Here is a 24906-nt window from a genome sequence, read left to right as displayed (position 1 = left end):
AAGAATAGTTTTGTAACTAACTCTGGGAAATAATCTTGAGGGGGGTTGAACAGCCCTACGCAATGGAGGCTTTGACTTTCGCCAGTGTCATAATTGACATCGTCGGCCTTGCCGTGAACATAACAGGTGCTTCCTCGTACACTACTATCGCACAGGGCCTCAATCATGCTTTCAAGGTGAAGTTATTTGTTACAGAAGAATTGCCAATCCTTTCAGAGCTGCTAAGAGAGACGAATTCAATTTTTTTGAGCACTCAGCACCCAATACCCGAATCGGCCGTCTCTGCGTTGTCTCTTTGCATGAACCGGATGAAAGTCTTACAAGCCGTCTTAGAGAAAAACCATGCTATTCCTGATCAAAAACAGCACCCCTCAAAAGCTGTCAGATTTATGCTCTCCGGGGGCAAAATGTATAATTCTTGCCTGGCGTTCAAAGAAGCTGTTGTATTTATTAGAGAAATTGCGACAATGTACGCTCGCAAATTGAGGCTTGATTCCTTCTGCAAAAACGCTAACCGCGTCAAAGGTTTCTAGTAACGGTAGTTGCAGAACAGCAAAGCCGTATGTTATCGATGACTTTGGAGCTTCAACACGAACAATTCCAACAAAGACAAGAAATGTATGTATCCCATTACCAACGACTACGGTCGCACCGTTTTCTGACACCATTCAGCATCGCGTTCATGACGAAGCCTACGCAGAAGCTCCAACCTGAAGAGTAAGTCCATCGATAATGAAATGATCTACTGGATTTTGATTTTCTCATTATAGATCCCGGTCTAGAGATTACAATGATGCGCCAGGAAGTGATGGCCCAAGTACGACAGTGGCTCATCACCTTCGTCCAACACTTCTGGAGGAACATATCAAGGAAGAGATCGAAGACCAACAACTGCAGGCAGAACTGCAACGGAAGAAGCTCGATGATGTAGATTCGACTTTGTTTCTGATAAAGCTCCTGCCAATATTTAACAGAATCGAAGCCAGATTTTCTGCCATGTGTAAATTGGATACCGGGTCTGAAGTCAACATTATAGACCGCCGTTTTATCGAAGAGCGCAAACTTGAGAGTCTTGTTGAGGTTATTCCCCAAGAATTCCAAAGACCATATCGTGGATTCGGTGGTGGGCAGTTTACTTTTGACAGGAAAATAAAGCTGCCTTTTACGATGAAGCGAGCAGCGAAGGTTCATACGGCAGAGTTCTTCCTGTATTCCCCTCTGCCTTATAATATCCTGATTGGAAACACATTCTTCAGGGCAGTAGTGGAAGCAGATGAATCTTACAAAAATACAGTAGCTATTATCGTACCCGGAAAGATGAAACTAAACAGAGGTAAGCATTGGGAGATCCTCGAGTTAACGCAACTAATTCCCAGTGTACAGAACAGGAGACACTGAGACAGATACAACTTGACAATCAAAATCGAGTTGATGAAGCGCTCAAGCAAGAGAAAGTTGAAAGAAGAAAGCGTGCACTCATTGTCAGGCAACAAAAAAGGCTTCGAGAAGCCAGTTTCAGCGGCTCTTATACGACTGGTCGTGCATATACAATAGATGAAAACTCCCTGACAGCAACACCAAGCTCTGGTGGGCCCCTATATATCATGCAAGCCGGGCAGAGTCCTGAGATCTCCCAATATATAGAACCCAGGACCATGCCCATTCCTGGATTCAGCGTTCAAGATAGGTCTAATGAACGTGCCCAAAAAGAACAAGGGTCAAGCTCAAAGGAAAATGGTCTCATTTCTGAGAAGGGAATCGATAACACAGATTTACCTCCCACGAATATCGAGTAAATCATTGGGTCGGTCGATTGCCTTTTCACCAAAATTCTGGAATAGGACTTGGTGGGACATTTAGTTTAACTCTCAGCATGTTTCAACAAGATATGTACAACAGGGATACACAAGGTGAATTTGCGTGTTGGTTGAAACTCTTAAGGGGAGAGAGGTTGCTTTTGTTAATGCATTTATTGCCCAGAGAATTGTAGGGTTCTGGTGAGCAAGACTATAGAATCTCACGCAATACTTCTCTCCACGTTTTCAGATGAACAGTATCACACACTAAAAGGCTCGCTAGCTAGGTAGCATAACCATAAAGCCATGTTTTGTTCAATGAGGTATTTTGATCAATATAAACATCCTATCCTTATCACCCCTCTAAGCTTATAGGTTATTCAACCCCGGTTTATTCAGTCTCTACAGACTTCTTATTAGCTAATTTACACCCGAAATAGCTCTTATGATAACCTTACATAATGCGAGAATGACATTTCGGGGTTCAACCGGATCCTCTGCCCCAGGCTCCAAGAGCTTTTCCCATATTTATACATGCTGACCACGTTAAAATCTGCAGTTATGACAGAAGAGAACTCTAATTGTTCGAGCGCTTACTTAATGTTATAATATGACGAGCAAGAAAATTCTTAGAGCAGCTGGTAAAAGATATTCAATGAACAAAGATGAATTTTGTCATAGGGCGATGACAAATCTGCTTCCGGTACTGTTACGAACGCATTGAATAAAGCGACAATGGATGTGTGGCATGTGCAAAGTAGCTCCATGCGTTGAAGATCTGGCATACTGCTTTCTGGCGCGAGTGGTGATTTGGCGAAGCCAACCCTGTTCCAGACCCCATCTGCCGGCAAGTTGAAATTTCGGGCAGGAAGTTGTAATTTAATACTCGATATGGCAGGAGACTCGCCAGACTATCGTCGTATCCGGCCTTATTCGGACGTTAACAAAGCGCCCATCTTCGACCTTGTTGTATTGCTTAGTCTTATCGAAAGTTTTATTAAGGTGATAAGGCCGTGCTGGAGGTAAGTTCATCGTCTTCAAATCTTTCTCAGCCTTTGTTGTCAAGAGGGAATCGAATTTGAACTCCGAGTGTGGAATCTCTTCAAACGAGGTGCAAATAAAGCCACGTTCGAAAGCGACCTTTCTCTGTATTCTTTGCATGAAGACCGTCAGTCGACTTCTCCATTTGTATTCGTTAGGATTATGTCCTTCTCCAAGATCCATCCACCGCGTAACAAACATTGCGTTACCAAATTCACCGTAACTTTTGAAATCAATTTGAAACTCTGTGTAGCAATACTCGCAATAGATAATTCCTTCCTCATTCTCGTGTCTCTCGATATCGGCTTTATGCGGAATCTTTATCCCGTCCATATACAGACCAGTCATCGTCCAAAAGTGGATGTGTTGGCAAATGCGGAGTTCCTCGGACCATGGCACTGGAAATTGCTGTGCTGATGGGACCACAAAGATCTGTTGATCACGAATAAGAAGTGAGTCACCTTTTATTTTGGCTATAGCTGACGTTTGTTTCACAAAGCCAACTCCGGCGACAGTGACTGGACCGCACGAAAGCCTTTGGATCAACTCAGACATCCTTTGCTCCAGTTTATGAGCTTTCAACACCATTCGGAAGATGGTGTCTCAAGATTCGCTATTCCATTGAGCCAGCACAAATCCCACCTGAGCACCTGAGCGCAAAGATAACAACACTGTGCTGTCTAATCTCCTATGCTAATCTTGGGATCGGTGACGACCAGAACTTGAACAAACTACCCGCAGATATAAAACTCCGGTGCAAGGCCATTTATTTCCATCGGAGACGTATGTTGGTCAGAGATACGATCCAATGTTATGGTGCAGATTCAGCAATCGCAGAATTTGAAAAAAAGAAAGAGAGACTGGGCAGAATGGCTTTTCTGTACTTTCAACCCGATCAAGGTGGTAATTGCCGAGTAACGAGCGAAGGCATTAACATTGGGCAGACTGAATGGCGACACTATCTTGATACGCCTCTGGTGGAAAGTGAAGCCGGCAGAGTCAAGTTAGTCTTGAACATGAACTACCTTTTGAAATGGGCTGGTCTACCTGAGCTTACTGAGAAGGAACTGGTCTGAACGCAATCCGGAGCGCACGTGAAAAAGGAGAACGTTGTGTCACTAAGGTTAAATTCTTAAACTTGTCAAGTTGTTTTCATGTGGGGAGACAGTATGGTGATCAGCTTTCTACTTCCAAAAATGATGATGAGGACTATTAACTAGGTAGACGATGTGGATGAAGTACAACAATTATTTGCGCTTTAAATTTCTTTACGTCTAGTCTAAATTACGAGCTCTTTCCACAGCACTGTCGACTCCAAGTTTTCTGAAATCTCTCGGTGCAATTCCTCTTGAGGACCCCGACCGATCGGAGGTATTTATTCGAACCAAGTACTACCCACTGTCATTGCGCATGTAATATTATTAATGACAGGCAATTAGAAACCCACAATGGTAGAGCACTATTTACAATCTTACCAATATTCTCATAAACGCCAGACTAACGGTGTTTATAACCTCATCAACAAAATCTACTTCAACTTTTGCCAGAGGGACATTTTCTGCCACTAGTGTGTTGTAAGTCTAGAGCTTGATAGACCACTTTTCTAAAACTAGAGAGACATTTACAGTATATTGTCTCAACAAATTCAGGAAAATATAGCTTACTGGCTGCATCATTTTGCCATTCCACCGTCAGATCCGGTCTTATTAGTCGTGTAAATTACTAATGCCGTCTTTTGAAAGCGAATTATACTGTGTGGAGTAAAACTCCACTGACTTAAGCAATCCGCGTCATTTCTGGCCTAACACTGAAAATTTCAGTATGTCAACCACTAAATGTCGGCATGACGTTCTGATCGGTCTGAATCACGTGACCCACCTGGATTTAGTTGTGCTGCACCATACCTAGGTAGAGATCGGGCACCTTTTAGGTCATTGACGTAGTGGCATAGTATCTCGGTCAACTCGGACTCAAGACTTACGTTCCACAATTACGGATGATAAATTTCTAGCCAACAACTCTTTTCGTCGAAAAACCCCCCTTTCCTTGTACCTGCATAGGAGGCTCGCTAAGCTACACTACCCCTGAATTGTTAACATTTGCATCTTCCCAAGGTAAGTTTTGCCCGGATCTTGACCTACCATACGTCTAATGTTTTGACAGCAGTTCCTTCTCCTAATGGATATAATCATACGTCTTTTCCAGTCGCTCAAATGGTGTAAGACTAAGCCGAGACCCATTGCGCTGAAGTCCTCACCTTTCGGAAAGCTTCCACTAGAGCTCATATTCAAAATCACAGGCCACCTTCCACCAGAGTCGGCTGCGAGTTTAACACTTTCCTGTTTTACACTTCACTCATGCCTTGAAAAGCAACATCTGCAGCCTTTCAAAAGGGCTAACAGTCGAGTAATATATAAGTTCCTGCGCCTCTTAGAACGAGACCTCCCTGAGCATCCGCTATGCGAGGATTGTAATGCTTTTCACTCTTTATCTCTGGCTAAAAGACATCTTTGTGGGCAACGAACCGCAAACCCACCGCTGAAATGCTGGCTCAGTGACGCGTCAAACCAGTTCTATGCGATATTTTACCCCGAGCTTTCATCGACCGTTTGAGGCATTCTGAAGTGTTCCCGGAGAAAAGGTATTGAAGTGTAGCGCTTTGATGGAGGAAAAGTGTCGCTGGAACGTCCCACCCGAGGCCTTCCGACTCCATATCTTTTATGAATTTCGTGAAGTGTGTCTTTAGTCCAGGGTTTGATGCTGAGTAGGAGTTCATATTTAGAATCTCAAGAATGCGGTTCTTGAGTGAATTCGATACGTTCAAAGACGGCATAGCACAAAGCTCACACTGGCACTCAATGTTGAAGCGGTTTCGAAGTATAGATTGTTGCCCAAGTTGATCCCAGAATTCCGGAACATAAGTCACCGTCAGCTCCTCAAAAGCTGTGATATCTCTGAGAGCACGCAGACACAACTCATGCCCTTCAAAGATAATCCAACAATTAGGGTTGCACGAATGAGCAATTGTCGACGTGAAAGGCTCAAACGTGACTCCAGCTATATGGACGGCATCACCCAGAGGTAAGTACGAATGTCCCTTAATCAAAGGCACGGTTAAATTTCTTTGGTTTTGGAACGTCTGAAGGGCGATTTAGAAAGATGTTACTCAGGACCAGATTCATGACTTACCATGTAAAATATATCCCGAACCTCTTCGTATTCCATTTTCGAAATCTTCATACTACACAATAACACGGCGCAGGCTTGCGAAATTTGACAGAGATTACGATCTGCCAGCTTAGCCTTCCTCTCAGTCGGGAGTCGCTTGACTTCCTGCCAATCTTCATCAGAAATCATGTTGTTCTCACGTAACAACAGAAGACGAATCACAAGTCGCATGCACAGCTGGTGCAAAAGTGTCTTCTCTCCTTCCGCGAGGCCTAAGATATGAGCAAGGTGAGTGCACTCAAACTTATGATGGCTTTTCCATGCTGCTTTTTGACAGATCTGAGAAGCCCTTAGCTTGTGCACAATTCGAGGGGTGAGAGGAGGGGAAAGCATACTTTGCTGCAGTAACTTTATACTTTACATCCTCCGCATCGCATGAACTTTGGTCTCATATCTGCAATAAAGTCCTCCTGATGAATCGAAGAAGGTGAGTGCTTTGACGAAATGTCTTGAAATTTGGCTGTGAAGCAGTAATCACAAGTATTTGAAAGATCTGATTCGCCGTCTCCAACCTAAATCATAATTAATTTGATTCAATAGTCTGCTGTACGGTTGAACTCACTATGTTCAGCATTGGCTTCTTGACCTTGAAAACTAGCTCTCCCGCCTTAACAGGTTCTTTTATAAAGATTCCATAGCCGTGGGGCTTGGCTGAAGAAGCCTTGACCAGGAGAGGAACTTTGGCTTCTACACGAGCAGGAACATGCTGGGGCTTCAATAGATTGTGTACCAAGAATTTACATCGAGCGGTGTCGCTGGCTTCCGCCATTTCTTGTTCATAACCGTCTCTGAGAGCGTGGAGAAACTCTTCTTGAAAGGAATTCAAAGGCATATTGCGTATTTAACTTTGAATGGATAAATCCCGTGTGTTCGTAAACTTCGAGAAAGGCGCGGGTGTAAACAAGGCAACCTGAAATTATGCCTTGCAGTATAAACAGATCGAAACAAAGGCGAAATAATTTGATGACGAGGAGACCTGAGCGCGTACAGTAGACGATGCTGAAAATTGAAGAGCCCTGCCTAAGAGGGCGAAGAAAGTTGGGTTGCTAGATAAAAGTAAAGGCAAGATCAGCATCCGTGGGGAATAAAGGTAAACCAGCTGCAAAAGACGCGCTAAAAACTGAGGGTGAAGGTGAAGGCCACCTCTACAGCCATCTGCAATCTTTCAGACTAGCTGAACAACGGCCCTTGTTTATTTGTCTCGTGACGTTAATGGTAGACAGACTGATACTGGAATATAAAAAAACTGCTTAATTAAGAAGTGTTTTGATAAATAAACTCGACCACCATCGCTCGCGGTTTATGACCCAGAGCAATGCAGGTTGTATATGATACAGGGGCCTCCATACGCCGAGGTTAGGTGTGGCAAAGAGAGGAAACTGTTTCATGCCAATCTGTAAACATTATACATGACCGAGGACCCTTAAATCTGTCCACGCTAATATCTTTCATATTCTTTCTCCCACCTTTCTTTCCTGGGATGCTTGATGACAGTTCCTTCTGGATGATCGTCTTTACTAAACCGACAGCCAAAAGCTTGACAAACAGGCTCATGGTCCTTGCCATTCGAACTAACCACCATCACAACACTCGGGCAGTGATGTCCATAAATACAGTATTCCGACTCGCAGTCTTGGCCATTCGTACAAGGATTCAATCTTGACAGATGGGCTATCGCTTTCAGCTCCTCATCACTAGGCTTGTGCCTATGTTCGAAGACACAATCGTCGCCCTTAGCACAAGGTCCTCGGAGATAATGGTTGTTGCATAATTTATTGTTTATTGTTCGGCGTTTAACACTTTCCAAGACAGCGGCATTTACGATAATCGGGGCATCAAGACCACGGGGTCCTGGTACCCAAACAGGTTTTGAAGCTGGCTTCTTAGCTATTCCTGTCAAGGCTCCGCCGCTTTTGATGGCCATTACGGGAGAGACACTTGGCGGAGGTGCAGCGACGGTGATGCCGGCCCAGGAGGTCGAAGCTGGAGGTGCAGCTGGCCTGGAGATAAGTTTTTCTTTACGGAATATGTTGCTGAAATTTATCGTTGGAAGGCCCGTGGCTTTGAGTTCGCGAACAGTTGGAGGTCCCTCAACGATAGTAATACGATCCTTATCTTCCGCGGTTACAACGTCCTCAATGAACGGAGCATACCCAGCATCGTGGGATACTCCGAGTAGTATTTGCTTGCAATTGTGGTTTCGTAAGTGCCATCGCATACATTCTAATATCGTCAGCTCCATCCTTCAATTTTGGCCTCAACATACCCTTAATCTTGGAATCGGCTCTTTCCTTCCCATGGCCGACGTCAATAAAATCGAATGAAGCCTTCCCTTGTGTAAACCCTAATGTAAATTGCCGCAAGTCTTCCGGGCTGTCCAAAGAACCATCGCGCTTCAGAGCTTGTGCCAAACCTCCAACATTTGCGCATACTTTTGCTATAACTTCGATTTCGTCTGCGAGCCCGCTGCAGTTTTGTAAAACAGTATCTTTCAAAATATTGGCAGCTTGTTTTCCGCCATCGATCCCTTGGGATATTAAATCGTCGGTAAACTACAAGCTGGTTAGCTCTGTTCGTGACTGGAAGGACAAGTACTTACAAGCAGGCCATCTCCGTCAATCAATACCATTATATAAGGATTTCGATTCTAGCAAATTTAACGGCCGTCTAGCTGGAGCTTTTCTTATCTTACCTTCATCGACTCAACATCTGCGCTAGATTGTCCAACAATTACATTGGCCATGTTGACCTGCTGTTGTAAATCTCTCCTCGACTTTGTAGCATCCACCAGGTCCAGTTGTGCATCCTCGAGATCCTTTCGTAATCGAGCATTTTCTAGTGTAAGATTGCTATGGATACTTTCACAATATAATAGTAAATCCTAGGAAAGTTATGGCTGTCTGAACGTCAAGCGCTGGAGCGCTTTCCTACCTTAATCAATTGATCGCTGCTATCCCGCTGCATCTGCAAAGCTTGATAGCGATGTACAAAACTCATAAACTCCATTGGAGGCATCTCGGCTGGTATATGAGGCATATTTGAAGCCATCTACCCGGTGTGACTGGATTAATATGTGGCAAACGAAAGTTTTGAGGTTGTCGCGTGTTTTTCAGTGGATACTACCGCGGGCGACGCGACGTTGGTCTCGGTACGGTTAAACTGACGCAAGAGAATGACTGCGAAGCGTTTGAAACTACATTTTCTTCCAGACACAAGGTTGGGTTTTAACCATATTGGAGCGATTTCAGACAAAGGTTTGGCTCTTCTGCTTTCCGTTAGAAGTTCTTTTTCTCCTTCTGGATCAGCTATTTTCAGCTACGTCTCGGTTGGCGCTTGCAGCCCGCGTGCTCCAACCTTGAGAAATTTGTCTACCACCGGCTTCTGCTAGAGTATGATGGAACCTCATATTGCTGTGAATATGTGAATGCATTAGTTTGAGTTATGAAATTAACAAAAGGAAAAATCGAGAAACAAGGGGTACGCGCAGATTTGAGAGAAGTTTGTCTATAAGACTAAGGTAGTACGGCAACCTGCTGGAGAAACCCGATCACGTGATGAATCTAAATCATGCGCATATCTCGTCAACAAACTTCGTCCATCTTCATCACATCCACATCCATTGAGGACCTTTCTTCGCGTTCGATGCCTATTACCTTAGCAACACCAATTCGCTCCTTCGGTTTTAACGTGGTCAAAGGCGCCTTTCATGATGTGGTGAAATCTTTGACACCGCATGGATCTCCTGGACAGTGCTTACATTGCACGACACGATTTCTCGCAACCTGCACGCATCCAAATGTCTTTGTTGACTTGAGACACGCCAGCGCGTCGAGCGGATGATTACTTTTTTTTTCATACCAAAAGACTTCATTCACACAGTCACCATAATGCTGGTTCTATGGCTGGGCGCTCAGAGAAAGCAACATTGCTGTGATAATTGGTTGTTGTAAGGAAGCTAATGGGTGAAGCTAATGGGATGTAATTCCTGTGTTTCTATACGTTCAGAGTACCTAGGTACTCAGCTATCTGCACTCAGGTCATTTCAGCCAACTACACTCATGAGCTTCCCGAAACGGGAGCGTACACATTTCGCCTTGTGCGTCATGGCATCAAAACTCCTTAAAAGCCAGTCTTACACCGCTCCGACTCGCATTTTAGTTTAGTTTTTCTTGCAAAGCCTCGGTGGTTCTCCAAATTCCGCCCATTTTTCTGTTCCAACGGTGGTTTCGGCATAGAATATCCCCTCTGGATCCCATTTCTGGCGGGTCTTAAGCAATCGAGGATAATTACTCCCCCAGAACTGGTTCTGCCAATCAGGCTGACCAAGATCGCACTGAAAAAGGGATGGTCAGTCTACCAATTCGAAACCGAGCAAGAATTAGGATATTACCTCGTTCACATACGCCCCTCCTTTGGGTGCAGCTTCATCCAACGCTTTGGTTACCACTTCAGTCTGAACCTTCTTTGCTGCTTTCCAATTGGCTGCTGTTGGAAACAAGCTGGTGATACTGAAACTTGTTGCCTTTCTCCAGAGAGGATGAACTGCATCGTCAACCGATGGCGCGCCATAGCCAGGGCCAACGATATGGCCAACGACAATGCCGAAAGGAAATTCCGGAGAGGGAGAAAGCGCTGTCTTGTACGCTTCCATAATTCCGCTGTTATTTGCTGCTATATCGTCACGGTGCATAAACCGACCACCTGTCAATTGGTCTGAGCCAGCGCCTTCAGGCTCGAATATGTCCATGTAAAGCTCGTAAAATGTTGGGAACTCTTTTGTTGAAGTACTATATGGCACTCCTTTGGCTTTCAGATCGTCGAAGAGTGGTTTTAGTACCTTCAACAGCTTCTCCGAATTCATATTTGGGCCGTAGAGTGGCTGGACGTGCAGGCTTCCTGACAGAATGACATAATATACAAACATTCCGTTGTCGACGAAGTGGTTCGCTTGAGCATGGAACGCTTCGACTCCTTTCCAGAAAACAGCCGGGTCGGTGGTATGGGTGCTATTGATGTCGAGTATCGTTCCTGCAGAAGGCACTTCTGGGAATGTTTTTACCGTGACGGATGTTACAACACCAAATGTTGCTGGACCGCCACCTCGAAGCGCCCAAAACAAGTCTTTATTCTCATCCGCGTTCGCTTTCACGATATCTCCTTCTGCTGTGACGACATTAAAGGAAAGAGCCTGATCAGCTGCCATTCCATGAAGGGTAGCCAACGGGCCGTGTCCTCCCCCTTGAATGTAGCCACCCGCAAATCCCACTGTCTATATCATATTAGCTGTGTGCTTGCGGTGAAAATAGCAAACTTACCGCGCACTCTCCCCCAACGACAGTGACTTTCGGACTTTGCTCGAATGCTAGCTTGTACAGCTCACCGACTTGAATTCCGGCCCCGACAGTCACTGCACTTCCTTTATACCCACCTGGCCCTTTGTATTTGGCGGTAAATGCAACATCTTTGAAGCGGTGGGTGTTGATGGTCAGACCACCGTATGCGGAAGAACGGCCCATGAAGTCATGGCCTGTGTTGCGGATCGTAAGTCGGATATTGTTTTTGCGAGCGAATTTTACTCCTGCTGCAATGTGCCTTTCTTTCGTTGCCACAATTGCATAATCTGATAAATAGCCTTGTGTGCAGCTTGCGCTGGGGTTTGTCGTTGGCAAGCAAGTATCGTTCGTATACAGGGGATTCATTGCATACACAGGATCATTGCCCCTTTCATTTCAGTCAGTGAGTGGTAGAGAGATAAAGTTTCAGACCTACACATAAGCTTGACTTGAGAACCCCGCTGTCGCGGCGGCGCATTTGTCTGCATTATAAGTAGCAACACCCTCAAAGGTATTGTAACATGAGACCGCGAGTGGCAGAACTCTCTGAAGCTGTCCATCAACAGAGGCGTTGAGCGCCTTCCACTCCCCGACCGACGGCCAACAACGTTCGCCTTCATAGCATTTGCATTTCAAGCCGTTGCGAGCATCTGCATCTTGTCGATTCTGGATTGGAAGTGAAATCGCGCTGACTTGCGAAAGCACTAAGAGTGCGCAAAGCCAAGACCAAGCCATAATGCTCGTCTAAAGAAGGAAGGATGTTCTCAAAATCTAGTGAGGGTAATCTTCTCTTTTATACCTGCTGTCAGACCCAGAAAACCCTTTCTTGCGAGGTTTTTGGAGGGGGTATATGCAGCGCAGACTGCCCTGAGCAATCATTCCGTTGCATATGTTGGTTATTGATTGGCTCCACCAATCCATATTGCAGCCGCCTGTCCATACTGTATGCAGTTGTTAAGCGAGGCTATAAAACTTGGGTGCAATCCCACAGCGTTGGTTCTGCTACACAAATCAGCTATCATGCCAAGATTTTAATATTGGTTTTATGTTGCACCTGCATCCGGTCAGCATTAAGCTTGCATATCCGTTAAGCCCCGACCGCTTTAGGCTCTGGAGTCGCGAAATCGGGTCAGTAGGCCGATGCAACTGCCGAGCACATTGGCTGCTTGGATTTCTGGAGTCATGAGTTGATTGTTGCTCACTAATCTCAGCCAATTACCATATTTGCTACCGAGTACGACTTACATCTTACGAGATATAAGAACTATGCCGGGAAGAACTTCCAATGAACGATCATGCCAACATTTGCCTCTCTTGAAAGTCGCTAATTAAGCCATAATTTGACAGATTTTCTATATTGTAGGCAAAGTTTCTTACCTCGCTCTCCTCGACCATGATTTAAATCGCCGAAAGTCTTCCATTCCTACGGTTTATTCAAGGACGTGGAGAGATCCCCGAGGTCTTCTCACTTTTACTAGTGGTTTCTTGGACTTGTCAATTGCTTGTCTCCATTCAGACCAGGTGCCACATTTCTTGGTCCACTTAGCTGCCAATATCTGGATCTCCAATCCTGTTGGGTCTTTTGGCTGAATATCGAGCGTTTGTCGTTTAACTTTTCTTGCGTTAATGAACCAGTTAAAGCCTTCAACTGATGGCCATCATTGCTCACTGCAATATTAGTTTATATCGATCTGTCATTCTCTTCACTTTGTTAGGCAAGTTGACGCATGGCATATCCCCTCGCATCTTTCACGTGTGCTTCAATTTCTCATATTGTATGGTAGAATTAACTTGATTACCTTCGGTGTCTACAGCTGAGAGCTTTATAATTTGGATTTAACTGAACGCTACAAAAAACCTCGCAATGACTATACAAAACATCACCACATCCTATACAAAGCAAACATTCTCCTTCTTGGGACTAGCTACAAGTCTTGAACTCAGAAGCACAGTTCCTCGTTTTCTTATCCTCACTTCAAGACCAAAAGAAAATCCAGGACCCTTTCCCCGAGATTCCAATCTCCCAATCCCTAAGAAAGCCACGAAGTTCTTCATATATTTCCTTCGCCAGCCTCGCGAGCTGATCATCTACATCTTGCCCTGCACCAGAAGATTTCGTCCCGGCGATTTGCTCGAACCGAGACCTCCATTGCATGCATTTCTGTAGTGTGCGTTCGTTCTCCTTCTCTCGTCCAAGTACTGAAAATTTTATTGAGGAAACACTCCCGGGTTCATGAAACGGATATATATAAGCTGAAATACCTTTCTTTCGTATTCCCTCTACATGACCAGAAATCATCACTTCACTCACTCGCTTCATTTGATAGCATCCCTGAATTGAGATGGGGAATGTTTGTTTCAGATGTCTTGTTCGCTCGGCTTGAATAACTTACCTCTGATGCGCTGCGATGAGCATGGAAGATTCCGTTTGATGCCATTTTCTGCTTCTTTGATACGTGGGCTATTGCACAGCGCTGTTACAAAGGTGCAAGATTTGAGTCTGCAATGAAAGATCAGAGAGGCGAACAGTGATCAGTGAGCTGCGACTTTCTATATCTGTAGTTAATGAGGGTAATTACTCTAGAAAATTACTCGCGATATTTGAAAATGGGTTTGCTGAAATAAGTTTGATAGTGTGAGACGCTGGGAGGTACGTCGCATTTTATGGACAGAAACCCAATTGCTCATCGAAAAACTCATTCATTCCATAGCCATACCGTCCAGCTCACGATAGCTCATTCTGACTTCGCTGGTCCCTCCTATTGAGTGACTTCTCCAGCCACCTCATCATCATAGGGTTTCAGTTTCACTGCAAGTGTCTCGGTCACGTCGTTCAGGAAAATCTTCAGCTTCTCCATTTGCTCATCTGCACTGCCACCGCCTCCATTCTCCCTCTGCGTTTCCATCTCATCGAATTTCTCAATCCACCGAACAGTCGAGGTCTTTAAGCCTGAGTTCCACTGATCTTTGCTAAGTACTGAACCAGCTATTAGCCAAATTCGCTCTTACGGTAGATGAGATTGGATACATACGTTCCAATATGCATGTTAGTGCAAAGCGCGTTCCGACGAATTGCCCTTTCTCAACAATTATCTCTGCGCCTCTCATTAGAATGCCATGCCTACATGAACGTCAATGTCGACCTCACGTAACTTTGGCGTGAGTAGTAGACTTACATTCGACAAATGGAGATGAGTTGGAATGATCTCCTTGCCCGGCACATCTTTTACCTGTGTTGATTTTGCAGTGGGCGGCTGTCGATCAGACGACATATTTTTGGTTGATGTATGGGGTTTGTACAGTAGTAGCAGCTGGTTCTTGTAGAGGATGCTCCGTATTGTTGATGATGAGGCGTTCTCTTCATGATCGTGGTGTCTAAGTATTTGCGAGACGTATCTGAGCTCTTCAAAACTGAAAGGAAGCCGAATGACAACGTACACTGAAAGAATGTAGACGAATTACAAGTAGCCATCATTTTGCTTTTGTGGCTACATTGTCGGAGTTGGGTGAACTTGCTTTTCACTGTTTTTGTAATGAATACATTTGCAATGCAGAATTAGCATAGAGAGGATTGAAAGTCATCGATAAAGTTGAGAAAGGAGTTCATAGTTGAAGTGCCTTTTGTGGCTTTTGCAAACATGCAATTATCCATCAGGTCTTTCACCTATTAAGATAACCTACACAAAGCCTTTCATCTTGTCATCTCGTTCTTTCAAACGACTTCTTGTCTCATTACACTCTCTCTTTTGCCTCATTCACATCACACTGAGCCTCGTGTAACTTAACAGAAACAGCAATGTTTGACATAAGATCTGGACTATGTGTCTGAGTTCTTTCAAAATTCTTACACGCTCTTTTCTCGCAAACATCTCCCTTTCATCAGGTACGAATTTCTCAAACAACTTGGACAAAAGATCTCTTCTCATCAATTATTTTAATTTTTTTCTGGTCCCTTAACACCGCTCATTTAGTCACGTAATGTAGCATCCGACATGAGAACAACTAAGCATAAATCAACACTCATCGAGTTTGAAATTTGGCACAAGTGGCTTGTATTGCGCTAAAAAGTAAAAAACATCTACATAGCTACATCTTTCGAACTTCACATAGCAAGACGTTTTATGTAGGATATGCATGTTCCAGGGTTATTGTTATTTCATTGGGTAGAAAATCATCACCAAATTCTTCTATCTTTCCATCTACTCTACAAGACAATTTACGCTGTTTCGCTACTCCTCTGAAGCACATTCGCAAATTGGTTGAACCTTTCACTTGGACTTAGGTTCACAGTGCCGTACCTAAGTGTGAAACATCCGGTTCCTTCTCCTGATACTTAATTCAAATCATCTCACAGAGCTCTGCACTCATCTTTCTAATCAATTCGACAATCTGCGCTTTTTTGTCGACCGCCTCGATCGATCCGATAATATGTTCCAACTCAGCAGACCAGTCTTGAATCTGTTCGTTCAGAGGTCTGTTTTCGGGTTTGCTGCTGATTACTAGAACAATCAGTAAAAAGCGATACAAAGCGCCTGATGTAGATGACGAGAAAAACCTACAGTTTCCAAGGGTTTCTATGACGTTACGTATTCCCTGCTCTTCGCCGTTGATAAGAACTTCTTGCGCTCCCAATACGTGGTAATATGCCTAAATTGACAGGTTAGCCCGGACTTAACGGGCCTTCATGGTGGGAAGCTTGCCTCTGTTATCCCCCAAGGAGATGCAGAAGTGGTCTTAGGGGGGACTTCCGGAGGTTTAGTCTCGTTTCTCTGGGAATTTAAGCTCGAATTGGATGGTGGGCTTCGAGAGGATTGCTCGTTTGCAGGTATAGATCGGGAGATAGGAGTCAGAGAAGCGATTTCGTCTGGACGGGAGGTTTCGTTTGAAGGAGAAGGCCCAATTGGTGGTGCGCGTGGCGGGCTACGTGGTGGGGGACGTGAACGCGGTGGGGGAGGTGGTGGGGGAGGTGGCCTTCCTAAGAGCTTATTCTTCGTTTTCTCAAACTTTGTCCTGAGCGTAGACATTTTTGTGTTTGAGAAATATTGTTGTTGAACGAAGAAAGTGGCAAGTGTCAGTAGACAGTTTTTGATAATTGTAGATCCTTGTGTGTGATGTTGTTGATTAAATATTATCTGTACACGGAGAGGGTATAAATACTTGGAAGTCATCGTTGAAGAGTGCAATATGGCAAACATAAAATAATCGAAAAAGAAACACACTTCCAAAGACTGATAATAAAACACAAGCACCCCACCTTTTGCTTTGTGTTTTGTGTTTTGATTGCTGAAGTACATTAAGCTACATGCCCACTATCTTTGTGGCCATGCAAAGGTGCAATGTAGAATTCCGTCTAACAAAGAAAGATCTTGCAACTACCCTCAAAGCTCAATGTTTATCATTTGGTCCTTTCTCTTGTCACGATATAATATGTTTTGCTGTAAACAATTTATCAAGGAGAAGTTTTGACTAGCAATCTTTTGGATCTTTGCCTGCCCATGTTCCTTTCGGATTCCTTCCCTTGCGCACAAATTTGACAAACATTACTTCCAGTCTATTTCGCCGCACAACCCTCTCTAGGTTCAACCGTACACTAGAAATTTCTCTACGTTCAACATCGTGATCCGTCTCTCTTCTGCCTTTCTATCTTGCTCAGCCTTGGAATCATTTTCGTGCCGAGACAGAATCTCGGTATAACCGAGACTGTTAGATTTTCTAATCTTGCGAAAGGTTTTCCTGACTATTCAACTGTTAGATCGGAGATGCTGAGGCGGAGAGAATTTAAGACTTCATACTGGCTGAGAAGCCCCGCTTGAGTTTCGATGGTCTGCCTTGCATATCCTTCTCCTCATACGCTGCAACTAATATCTCAAGCTCGTCCGCCTTGTCTGGGGATGTTGTGCGATCAGGTTTGACGAGTTCATCGCGTTTCTTGTTGAATGCTACGGCTCTGTCCATTGTCGATCTTCAGGTTTGAGGTTGAGATTATTGTCTCGAATGTATGGAATCGCGTCTTCGAACTTTGGGTTTTGATCGTTTGAAATATTTTCTAACGGTTAGTGCAACATGGTGTGAAATTTGCAAATGGGTCGAAGTTGGCGGAATATCTTCTCAGATAGTGAATGTAGATTTCGGACTCTCCAAGATCTCACCTTTGATTACCTTGAGCTCGTCTGTTTGCTTCGATATGCAGGAGTCCGGCAAGCAATATCGAAGTCCACCAACAACAGAAGCAGGGTAATATCACTGCATACCACGAAGTATAAGCTTCATAGCTTAGCAATTGATGATGAAGTCAATCAAATGCTGCTCATCAGTCTCAAGCATATGATATTAGTGCATGACAGTCTTTTAATAATTCACACATTTAATTCATAACATTTTTTTATTTTTCACGGTTCGATAACCGAACGTCACGCTAAGGACAAAAAGTAAAAGATTTTATGGGAGCTGCCAAACTATTTAATTATAGTAGAATACGACTTCATACTTTGAGAATATGGTTAGTATATTGGAGCAAATGGGTCGGGGTGACTATTCAAATTCACCCCATGAGATTGAGTATTCACCCCCATCTACAAGCCTTCCTTTTACTTTGCGCGCTTCACAGTTCTAACGGCTGTGTGCTCAATCCTGCCCTTCTCAGCATCGTAGCTCATGCTGTATCATCAACGGCAGTATGGTGCCGCGACCTGGCATTCAATTAACACGCAACGGACCTCTCATAACACGCGGTCAATCTGGATTGGACCCATACGAAATCGAAAACCCAAACTCTGACCCAAACCCTGACCCAGCTTCCAAAGCCGACGACGATTTACCCCTAAAGCCTGAATTCAAGAAACATAAAGTCGAGAAACCAAAAAAGCGACGTGTGAAACTCAACCTCAACCAACCAGATTTCCCGCCGTTTTTTCGCAAATTCTACGCGTCTTTCCCATCCAGGGCTGCGGATGTAGGTCAGGTCCGGCAGTGGCTGAGTAGTTGGTTTGATGCGCAGGGTGCCTTTGAGAATGATGTCGGGGTTGATGAGTATGTTGGGAGATTGGTGTTGAATGGGCAAGATGTGAGGGAGGGGAAGTTTTTGAGATACTTTTTGGGTGATATGAATCTGTAAGTCAAGGAGTTTGAAGGTGGAACGATATAACAAACTTCCATTTAGAGGAAACCGACTGAGCTTTTGACAGAAAGCAGAACTCTCAATTCTATGATAGTGCAATAATCAGTGCGTTTGCTGATGACATTGAAAGAGCAAGGCTTGTGAGAGCTGTAGAAAGAGATGAGCCCGGTGCGAGAGAAAATTGGGAGAAGTCGAAGTTGGTTAATAGCAGCAGATTGAGGAATTTCCAAAAGAACCTACACCTGAAGCAACCGAAGATGAAGAGCTTGAGATGCACAAGTATGTGGATACGAAACGCAAAGGCAGAGATACAGGTGTAGACGTGAGAGACATCCCAGGTTTTATAGTAGGAGATTAGGTATTTTCCGAGATACTGAAATCAGCTTACCGCGAATCTAGGTGTTAAACTGGCAAAATTACCAATATTACCATTTTCACAAATCTAGTAATCAAGTGTTCGTCAACGATTTTAATGAGTTTCGTTGCTATGTTTAATTTGATGCTAAGCTAACTGAAACTGCTCAAACTGACAGGTAAGGAAGAGTTCTTGAATTCTCAATTTACTGTCCATTCGCTGTCAGTCATATCCAACCCCTTCTGCAGAGCAACCTAGGGAGATATTTCTGCAATGGTGGTTTTTCTACAAATTCTTAGTTTGATAGAAGATGAGACCTCCATAATCCATATCCTGCATTTCTTTTCTAGCTTTTTCGTAAAACTTCTCCTCATTTCCTCCTTTTCCTTAATTAACGGCCTGATTGGAGGCTTTATCTCATCAGATCCCAAGGAATCAAACCAGATCATATCCTCCAGCGTATACGTATTCTTGCTGCCATAGAGCTGACCGGAAGGTGATTGCTAGCGATCATCGTTGGGCAATATCTTAGTTGGTGACTGGCATGAAATGATCTAGCCATTGTTCTGGAGCAGGTGGTACTTCTGTATTAAACGTCTGCTGGAGATAGACAGCTAATGCATCGAGAGCATATGAATCTGCGTTGAGATAAGCCTTTTTGGTGCCATACGTATGTGCAAGATTGTAGCAGTCTATGGCTCCCCAAGCATGATCGTCAATTGGCGGATCACACACCAGGTTTTGGTAGTGGTAGGCCTCGTGTAACACAGTCATAGCGGTATTGTATTGAAAGTTCTCTATGTTTAACAGCTGGCGGCTGTCATGTTCGTGTCTCGACATTTGCGTCCCAAGCGTCTGCTCTGAAAAGAAGAGTGGACAAAAAGTCGTGTTATAAATTACCGGGACCGTCTGGCTGGGGGATGTTCTCTGTCGTCTTAAAGTAGCCGCCGTATATATTAGCTTCATTACATTCATTGCGTATATCCTGGCACCACCAGTAGATGCGCTCATTTTCCTCCGTCCCTTGGTTGTCGAACAGAGACTTCATACTCCAAATGTTTTTGTAAATATCCCCAGTTCGCTCGTTGGTGACTGCATTATATCTAGAACCACGTTTGTTCCAGCTATCACCTAACCACATCTTGTGCGGTTTATCGTCACCGTGACCGTCTACATTGCCAAATTGTGCCTTTGAGAGTAACTTTGCGTCCTCCCAGGCGTCGTGGAATACTCCTTCCTGGACGTCATTGCATTCAGGATCAATATAAATAGACGTGTAACCATCCATGAATAGCCGGAATCCTGGATCCTGCCTCGTTTCGATCGTGGTTATGTATGCGGAATTACCTCCTAATATAAAAGCGAGCCAAGCGGATACTAGAAAGACTAGGGTAGGCATCTTGCGTGAGTGGTGTCGTGGGGAGTGCTAAGTGGAATGATGGAGTGAGATAAGAGCTTATTACATATAAAACATCGATTCAAGAAGGCGGGTACATCATCATAATTGATTCAAACCAAAATGATTAGCCTATTTGAGACATAGTATTAACACAAGAGCTAGATGACTAGAATTGGTATCCATAGGAGGGTTGGAATTAGCCGGAAAAAACAAGTTCTCATTATCGTAATTGGATAGCACTTCTATCATCGAGAGCCGACGTAACAATGTCACGAATTTGCAACCAGAGCTCCTTTAGGTATTGTCAAGCGCAGCGTCAAAAAGCCTGGCTCGCTTAGCAAGGTAACTCACGGGGTCGATGGCTACCCAGAGCGACGCAATAGCGAACACTAGCTTCTCAATTATTAGATAATCTTTGTAGATACAGTTAAAACGTTTCACAATATGCAGAAGCGTGGTCGGAAGCCCATTGTATCGGTGGCGTGTTGCGTGTGAGGAGAGAAACCACCTGGTTGCCTAGGTGCGAATCCTATAATAGCGAAGTTTCATTGACACTTACTCCGTAGTGAATTGATAAAAAGTCTTGCCAGGGTAAACATACCTCTTTCTTTCATTATTCGCCGTTCGAGCTTTCGTGACTTAGTGTATGACCTTGTGTTAAGCGAGTTTTCACATATTTTGTTCTAACATTCTTCATTATAGACGTCTATTCACACCAGCAGAATGTCTCTAATATCTTGGTAAATACCTCCTTCAGTACATCAAATAAGACTTTATTCTTTTCTTTCAGGAAACTAGAGTATAATAACTCTACACAAAGATCTCATTTCACTATAGAAAGACGATATGGCGTTGTGTCGATGCAAACTATAGCAAATTGTAGATTTTTAGATAGAGTCAGGAACTTTATTATATGTTCTCAGGAGGCCTTTGAATATTAGACTAATAAGTATTGAATTTGTCTGATATACAGCTTTCCTGATCGTTATTCTGATCTCTCTACTCAATGTAATGCAGTGCAGAATCATTTTCAAATGCTTCCTCGCTTAATATATTTAAATTTTTCCGTAAGAGGCATGTAAAAGCACCGCTAGTAGGCTTAGATCGGTTACAGAATCAAAAGTTATTCCTTTGACTGGGCCCAGAAACATTCTAGCCTAAGACCATGAACTCTTACCAGCAACCCCCCTTCACATTCACTCTTCACACTCAACAAGGCAGATTTTATTTTCCAAATTTATGCAGAGTCGGGTTCCCACTTTCGACAACCTGTGACCTCTACCACCAGCACCATCATGCTATTCAAATTCCCAAACCAACATCAATCATGTAAAACGCCGCTTACGCGAACTTCAGCTCACTAGGGGATATTCAATCTGCTCATAAAATTGAATGGAGTCGGTTCTGGGGCCTTCATATCTGTCGTTGCACCTATAAATACAAGGAACAATGGACCCGCGTGCAGAAAATACGGAGAGTCAATAATCAAAAGAATCTTCAAATTAGTGACCATGAGGATCTTTTGGCTAGTCTAGACATGAGATATCATGAAAACAAACCTCTTCTGGATGGTACTAGTACAGATCAAGTGCGTCAAGAATTCAAAAAATGGCTTCCGCATACGCCTCAAAGTCCCAAAGGTTGAAAGACAATAATTACGGTGCACGATACATTTTCTGTGTTTATATGGATGAAAATACATCAAAGAACATGGTCAGCGAGGTCAAGGAAGGGAAGAGAAGACATCCGTATTTTACACTCGTTTATAGTCTGTGGGGTGAACCAATTCCAGAAGACGAGCAGGATCCGGATGATCCGCAAGACTTTCGGGGGCAAGATGATGAGGGATAGTGAGATGAAGGTGTCATTTGATTTGGATACCTTGAGTTTGTCTCATGATCATCATAACCATAATACGTGGTATGTCATCGCGAAGGAGCTGGATGTGATTCATTAGGACCCGTATTCGGGAAAGAAAATATTTTTGGAAGATTGAAATTCTCACGATGACGATTGCCTTTAACATGTTGACTTCAAAAGTATGGTACACTAATCATATATTGGAACCTTCGCTTGTTTGGTGGAGTGAAGAACTTCTGGAAGAGAAAGAATACAATATAAAGACTTGCTGTGATGGCATGGCCAGACGAGAGTAACATAGCCTAAATCTGCCAGGGACTTCACTTTTTCTAATTTTTATGGATCCCTATCGATGGTTTGTGGTTACGCTAACATTTAGATGAACTTGAAGACATATTTGGCCCAACGAATGAGAAGGGAAAGTCGTTAGAAGTAGAGTGACACTATTTTGACCATGGATGATGAGACCAGGTTTTGTCTAAGATATCCAAGAGCTACTTTGGAGTAGTAGAGCTACACTAAAATACCACGGCTTCTTCCGTAGCTGGTACAAATTAGCTCCGATTCCGGTGAAAGGAGAAACCCGAGTATCAGGTAGCTTCGATGAGGAGGGAAGTGGGTTCTTTCAATTATCATTTTGTACTGACCTCTTAAGAGGACGGTCTGGTGCGCTCGAGGTCTTCTGAGCATCATTCTCTACAGAAATGGTCCTACCGGGACGTATTGAACTTCCTTTTTGCCTCACCTAGGCATATATACCCCGGAGTAATATATTTACTACTTGGTTATTTGATATGATCATTGTATATTTAGTTTTACTGGTGTTTTGGGTAGTACGCTAGTTGTGTTATGCAGGGTCCTAGAAAGCAAAAATACACTTTATCTGATATTTATCAACTTCGAGTTGATTCATAGAGATGCTAGCCCAGGTGCTATAAATAGAAGCTTAATCCGTTGACGCAGGGATGGGTTCACGGTCTTCACTTTTCAACTTTCAGGCTATGAATTGGAGAGTGATTTTCTGAATTGCTTTCTCTCGCTCTAGAATTTTCAAATTCTACATGATGAGGCAAGTTCTTCTCAAAAGCCGAAGTGTGTTCTGACTGCTAGTAGAATCTGTGTAAACACAGGAGGAGAGTTGCTCGCTACTTGATATCCGGCTGCTAATTCTGCTCGAAGAAGCCATTCAATTCCCATTCAATTCCCATTCAGTCACGGTCTCGAATAACAAGATTCCTGGCTTTGCCATAATCCATTCCGTCGACGTTGCGTTTGGTCTCTTTGACAACAACCCAATCTCCGACTTATGAGATGCTGCTTCGTTTCGCGATCCGACGTTTCTGAATGATTACGAAACACTTCTTCCCTCTCTTCCTCTTCCTGCTCGGCCCCACACCCCTGTCGCCCCTGAATCGCGGTGCTGACTGTGTATTTCGAGAGCTTATCGCTCACATCGTTCCTTTATCCTTCACCGACTCGAGCTCGTGTGACTTAAGCGAACTTCAGCATGCTGTGTTGCCGGCTGACGGTCTGACATCTTCTCCAACATCGCGTTTGATTGTGGTAATGAATCGTAGGTTGGCAATCCCTTCTGTTCCGCCGCACGCATCTGAAGATATTGCTCTCTCAATTCCATGTCCTGAGATCTCAACTCCTTGACAGTCTGTCTTCGGTTGCGCCATCTAGGGTTTCTTGTTAGTTTAAATTCTAAATACAAGTGAAGGTGATCTTACTTTTGGAGAACCATTGTGGATTTTTTGGTATTGCTGAGTAAATTGAAAAGGGATGTGCTCAGGTGTGATAGTAGATTTGGAAGAGAATTATCTATTACAGGATTGCAATGAATTCAGCATAGATTCGATACCTCATCCAGGGACAGGAAGTCCAGCTTATATGTGATAGCTTTCTGCGCCGGCCCATGGTGCCGGAAATCGGTGATGAGTGTTCCACGTCACGGGAGGCTCAGACTACAACTCCCGAAGGGTCCGGCAGAGGCTCAGTAGTTGACTAGGGGTCATAACCTTTTTTTGGCCCATGTTTCGGTCTTGAGTCGGGTTTGCTCATTGGATGGATTTTGGTTGGGTGTTCTGTTTTTGACAAACAGGAGAAAGCTAGACCAATCGATCGTCGAGAAATGCAAACCATAGTGGTGATCTTGAGCTAGTGTAGCTAATTTTATGGGCAGACCCGTTGAAGGAGATATACCTAGCCTCTGGCCTCTTGGAGCTCAGTGATGTTACGAAAAGACTATGAAGCTCTTCATTTCATTGGCAGGGCCGCTCCTGATTTCGGCCTTTGATGAAAAGGATAAGCAGATTGTAGAGGGAGGCGGTTTGTGCAGTCTAATTCGTGTATCTTGAGCTCCTGGTCGCATACTTATCTTTTGATATGAAATTGATGAGCTGTACAGAATTCAATGATTATGATCTCAATGTTTACGGACAACTGTGGTGAGATATTGAGGCGATTCTCGAAGTCTCATGACGCAGACTTTTGCTTTTGCAGTGACTGGCCTTTGGAAGCCATCGAAATGAGTTAGCTTTCGAATGGATCCATCCGCGGTATTTTTTTTATTTCCGGAATTTCTCTGGTATACAGCAGTTGTCAGCATCAAGGACGTCATGGTGCTTGTGTACTGTAAACAGACTCGAGACAGACTAGCCGAGAGACAAACCGAGAATATGGGGGAAGCTCGGCTTCGAAAAGGGGTCGAGCGGCATGCAGCCTTGCACGTGATCCCGTAACCCCGCGATTGAAGCTCAATATTCGGATTCGGC

General features: G+C 43.9%; 11 protein-coding genes across 11 annotated transcripts; 3 read left to right on the top strand and 8 right to left on the bottom strand.

Annotated features, from left to right (window-relative positions):
• Nucleotides 1-62: 62 nt before the first annotated feature.
• On the top strand, nt 63-1796 carry GLAREA_06172 (uncharacterized protein; the record flags this gene model as incomplete). The annotated part of the gene is made up of 5 exons (XM_008081586.1): nt 63-469; nt 526-618; nt 673-717; nt 771-1333; nt 1384-1796. The coding sequence occupies 5 exons, from the start codon at nt 63-65 to the stop codon at nt 1794-1796; spliced, it is 1521 nt and encodes a 506-aa protein (XP_008079777.1).
• Nucleotides 1797-2675: 879 nt separating this feature from the next.
• Nucleotides 2676-3392, bottom strand: GLAREA_06171 (uncharacterized protein; the record flags this gene model as incomplete). Its single annotated transcript, XM_008081585.1, has 1 exon — nt 2676-3392. One exon carries the CDS (start codon nt 3390-3392, stop codon nt 2676-2678), a length of 717 nt encoding a protein of 238 aa, XP_008079776.1.
• A 1996-nt stretch (nt 3393-5388) lies between these two features.
• On the bottom strand, nt 5389-6897 carry GLAREA_06170 (SET; the record flags this gene model as incomplete). The annotated part of the gene is made up of 4 exons (XM_008081584.1): nt 5389-5976; nt 6027-6277; nt 6427-6577; nt 6628-6897. 4 exons carry the CDS (start codon nt 6895-6897, stop codon nt 5389-5391), a joined length of 1260 nt encoding a protein of 419 aa, XP_008079775.1.
• A 606-nt stretch (nt 6898-7503) lies between these two features.
• GLAREA_06169 (uncharacterized protein) lies at nt 7504-9101 on the bottom strand (the record flags this gene model as incomplete). Its single annotated transcript, XM_008081583.1, has 4 exons — nt 7504-8288; nt 8332-8617; nt 8758-8946; nt 8997-9101. 4 exons carry the CDS (start codon nt 9099-9101, stop codon nt 7504-7506), a joined length of 1365 nt encoding a protein of 454 aa, XP_008079774.1.
• Nucleotides 9102-10224: 1123 nt separating this feature from the next.
• GLAREA_06168 (FAD-binding protein) lies at nt 10225-12133 on the bottom strand (the record flags this gene model as incomplete). The annotated part of the gene is made up of 4 exons (XM_008081582.1): nt 10225-10398; nt 10456-11334; nt 11381-11786; nt 11835-12133. The coding sequence occupies 4 exons, from the start codon at nt 12131-12133 to the stop codon at nt 10225-10227; spliced, it is 1758 nt and encodes a 585-aa protein (XP_008079773.1).
• Nucleotides 12134-14157: 2024 nt separating this feature from the next.
• Nucleotides 14158-14621, bottom strand: GLAREA_06167 (uncharacterized protein; the record flags this gene model as incomplete). Its single annotated transcript, XM_008081581.1, has 3 exons — nt 14158-14375; nt 14431-14519; nt 14575-14621. The coding sequence occupies 3 exons, from the start codon at nt 14619-14621 to the stop codon at nt 14158-14160; spliced, it is 354 nt and encodes a 117-aa protein (XP_008079772.1).
• A 1115-nt stretch (nt 14622-15736) lies between these two features.
• Nucleotides 15737-17353, bottom strand: GLAREA_06166 (uncharacterized protein; the record flags this gene model as incomplete). The annotated part of the gene is made up of 4 exons (XM_008081580.1): nt 15737-15897; nt 15958-16045; nt 17005-17135; nt 17191-17353. The coding sequence occupies 4 exons, from the start codon at nt 17351-17353 to the stop codon at nt 15737-15739; spliced, it is 543 nt and encodes a 180-aa protein (XP_008079771.1).
• A 721-nt stretch (nt 17354-18074) lies between these two features.
• On the top strand, nt 18075-18835 carry GLAREA_06165 (uncharacterized protein; the record flags this gene model as incomplete). Its single annotated transcript, XM_008081579.1, has 2 exons — nt 18075-18508; nt 18583-18835. The coding sequence occupies 2 exons, from the start codon at nt 18075-18077 to the stop codon at nt 18833-18835; spliced, it is 687 nt and encodes a 228-aa protein (XP_008079770.1).
• A 563-nt stretch (nt 18836-19398) lies between these two features.
• GLAREA_06164 (Metalloproteases (zincins), catalytic) lies at nt 19399-20269 on the bottom strand (the record flags this gene model as incomplete). The annotated part of the gene is made up of 2 exons (XM_008081578.1): nt 19399-19667; nt 19771-20269. The coding sequence occupies 2 exons, from the start codon at nt 20267-20269 to the stop codon at nt 19399-19401; spliced, it is 768 nt and encodes a 255-aa protein (XP_008079769.1).
• A 1608-nt stretch (nt 20270-21877) lies between these two features.
• Nucleotides 21878-22120, top strand: GLAREA_06163 (uncharacterized protein; the record flags this gene model as incomplete). The annotated part of the gene is made up of 1 exon (XM_008081577.1): nt 21878-22120. The coding sequence occupies one exon, from the start codon at nt 21878-21880 to the stop codon at nt 22118-22120; it is 243 nt and encodes an 80-aa protein (XP_008079768.1).
• Nucleotides 22121-23597: 1477 nt separating this feature from the next.
• On the bottom strand, nt 23598-23876 carry GLAREA_06162 (uncharacterized protein; the record flags this gene model as incomplete). Its single annotated transcript, XM_008081576.1, has 2 exons — nt 23598-23811; nt 23863-23876. The coding sequence occupies 2 exons, from the start codon at nt 23874-23876 to the stop codon at nt 23598-23600; spliced, it is 228 nt and encodes a 75-aa protein (XP_008079767.1).
• Nucleotides 23877-24906: the final 1030 nt, after the last annotated feature.

Source organism: Glarea lozoyensis (assembly GCF_000409485.1).
Source record: "Glarea lozoyensis ATCC 20868 chromosome Unknown GLAREA15, whole genome shotgun sequence".
Taxonomy (NCBI): Eukaryota; Fungi; Ascomycota; class Leotiomycetes; order Helotiales; family Helotiaceae; genus Glarea; species Glarea lozoyensis.
The sequence above is the reverse complement of the archived record's forward strand: the minus strand, read 5'-3'. Positions and strand labels throughout refer to the sequence as shown.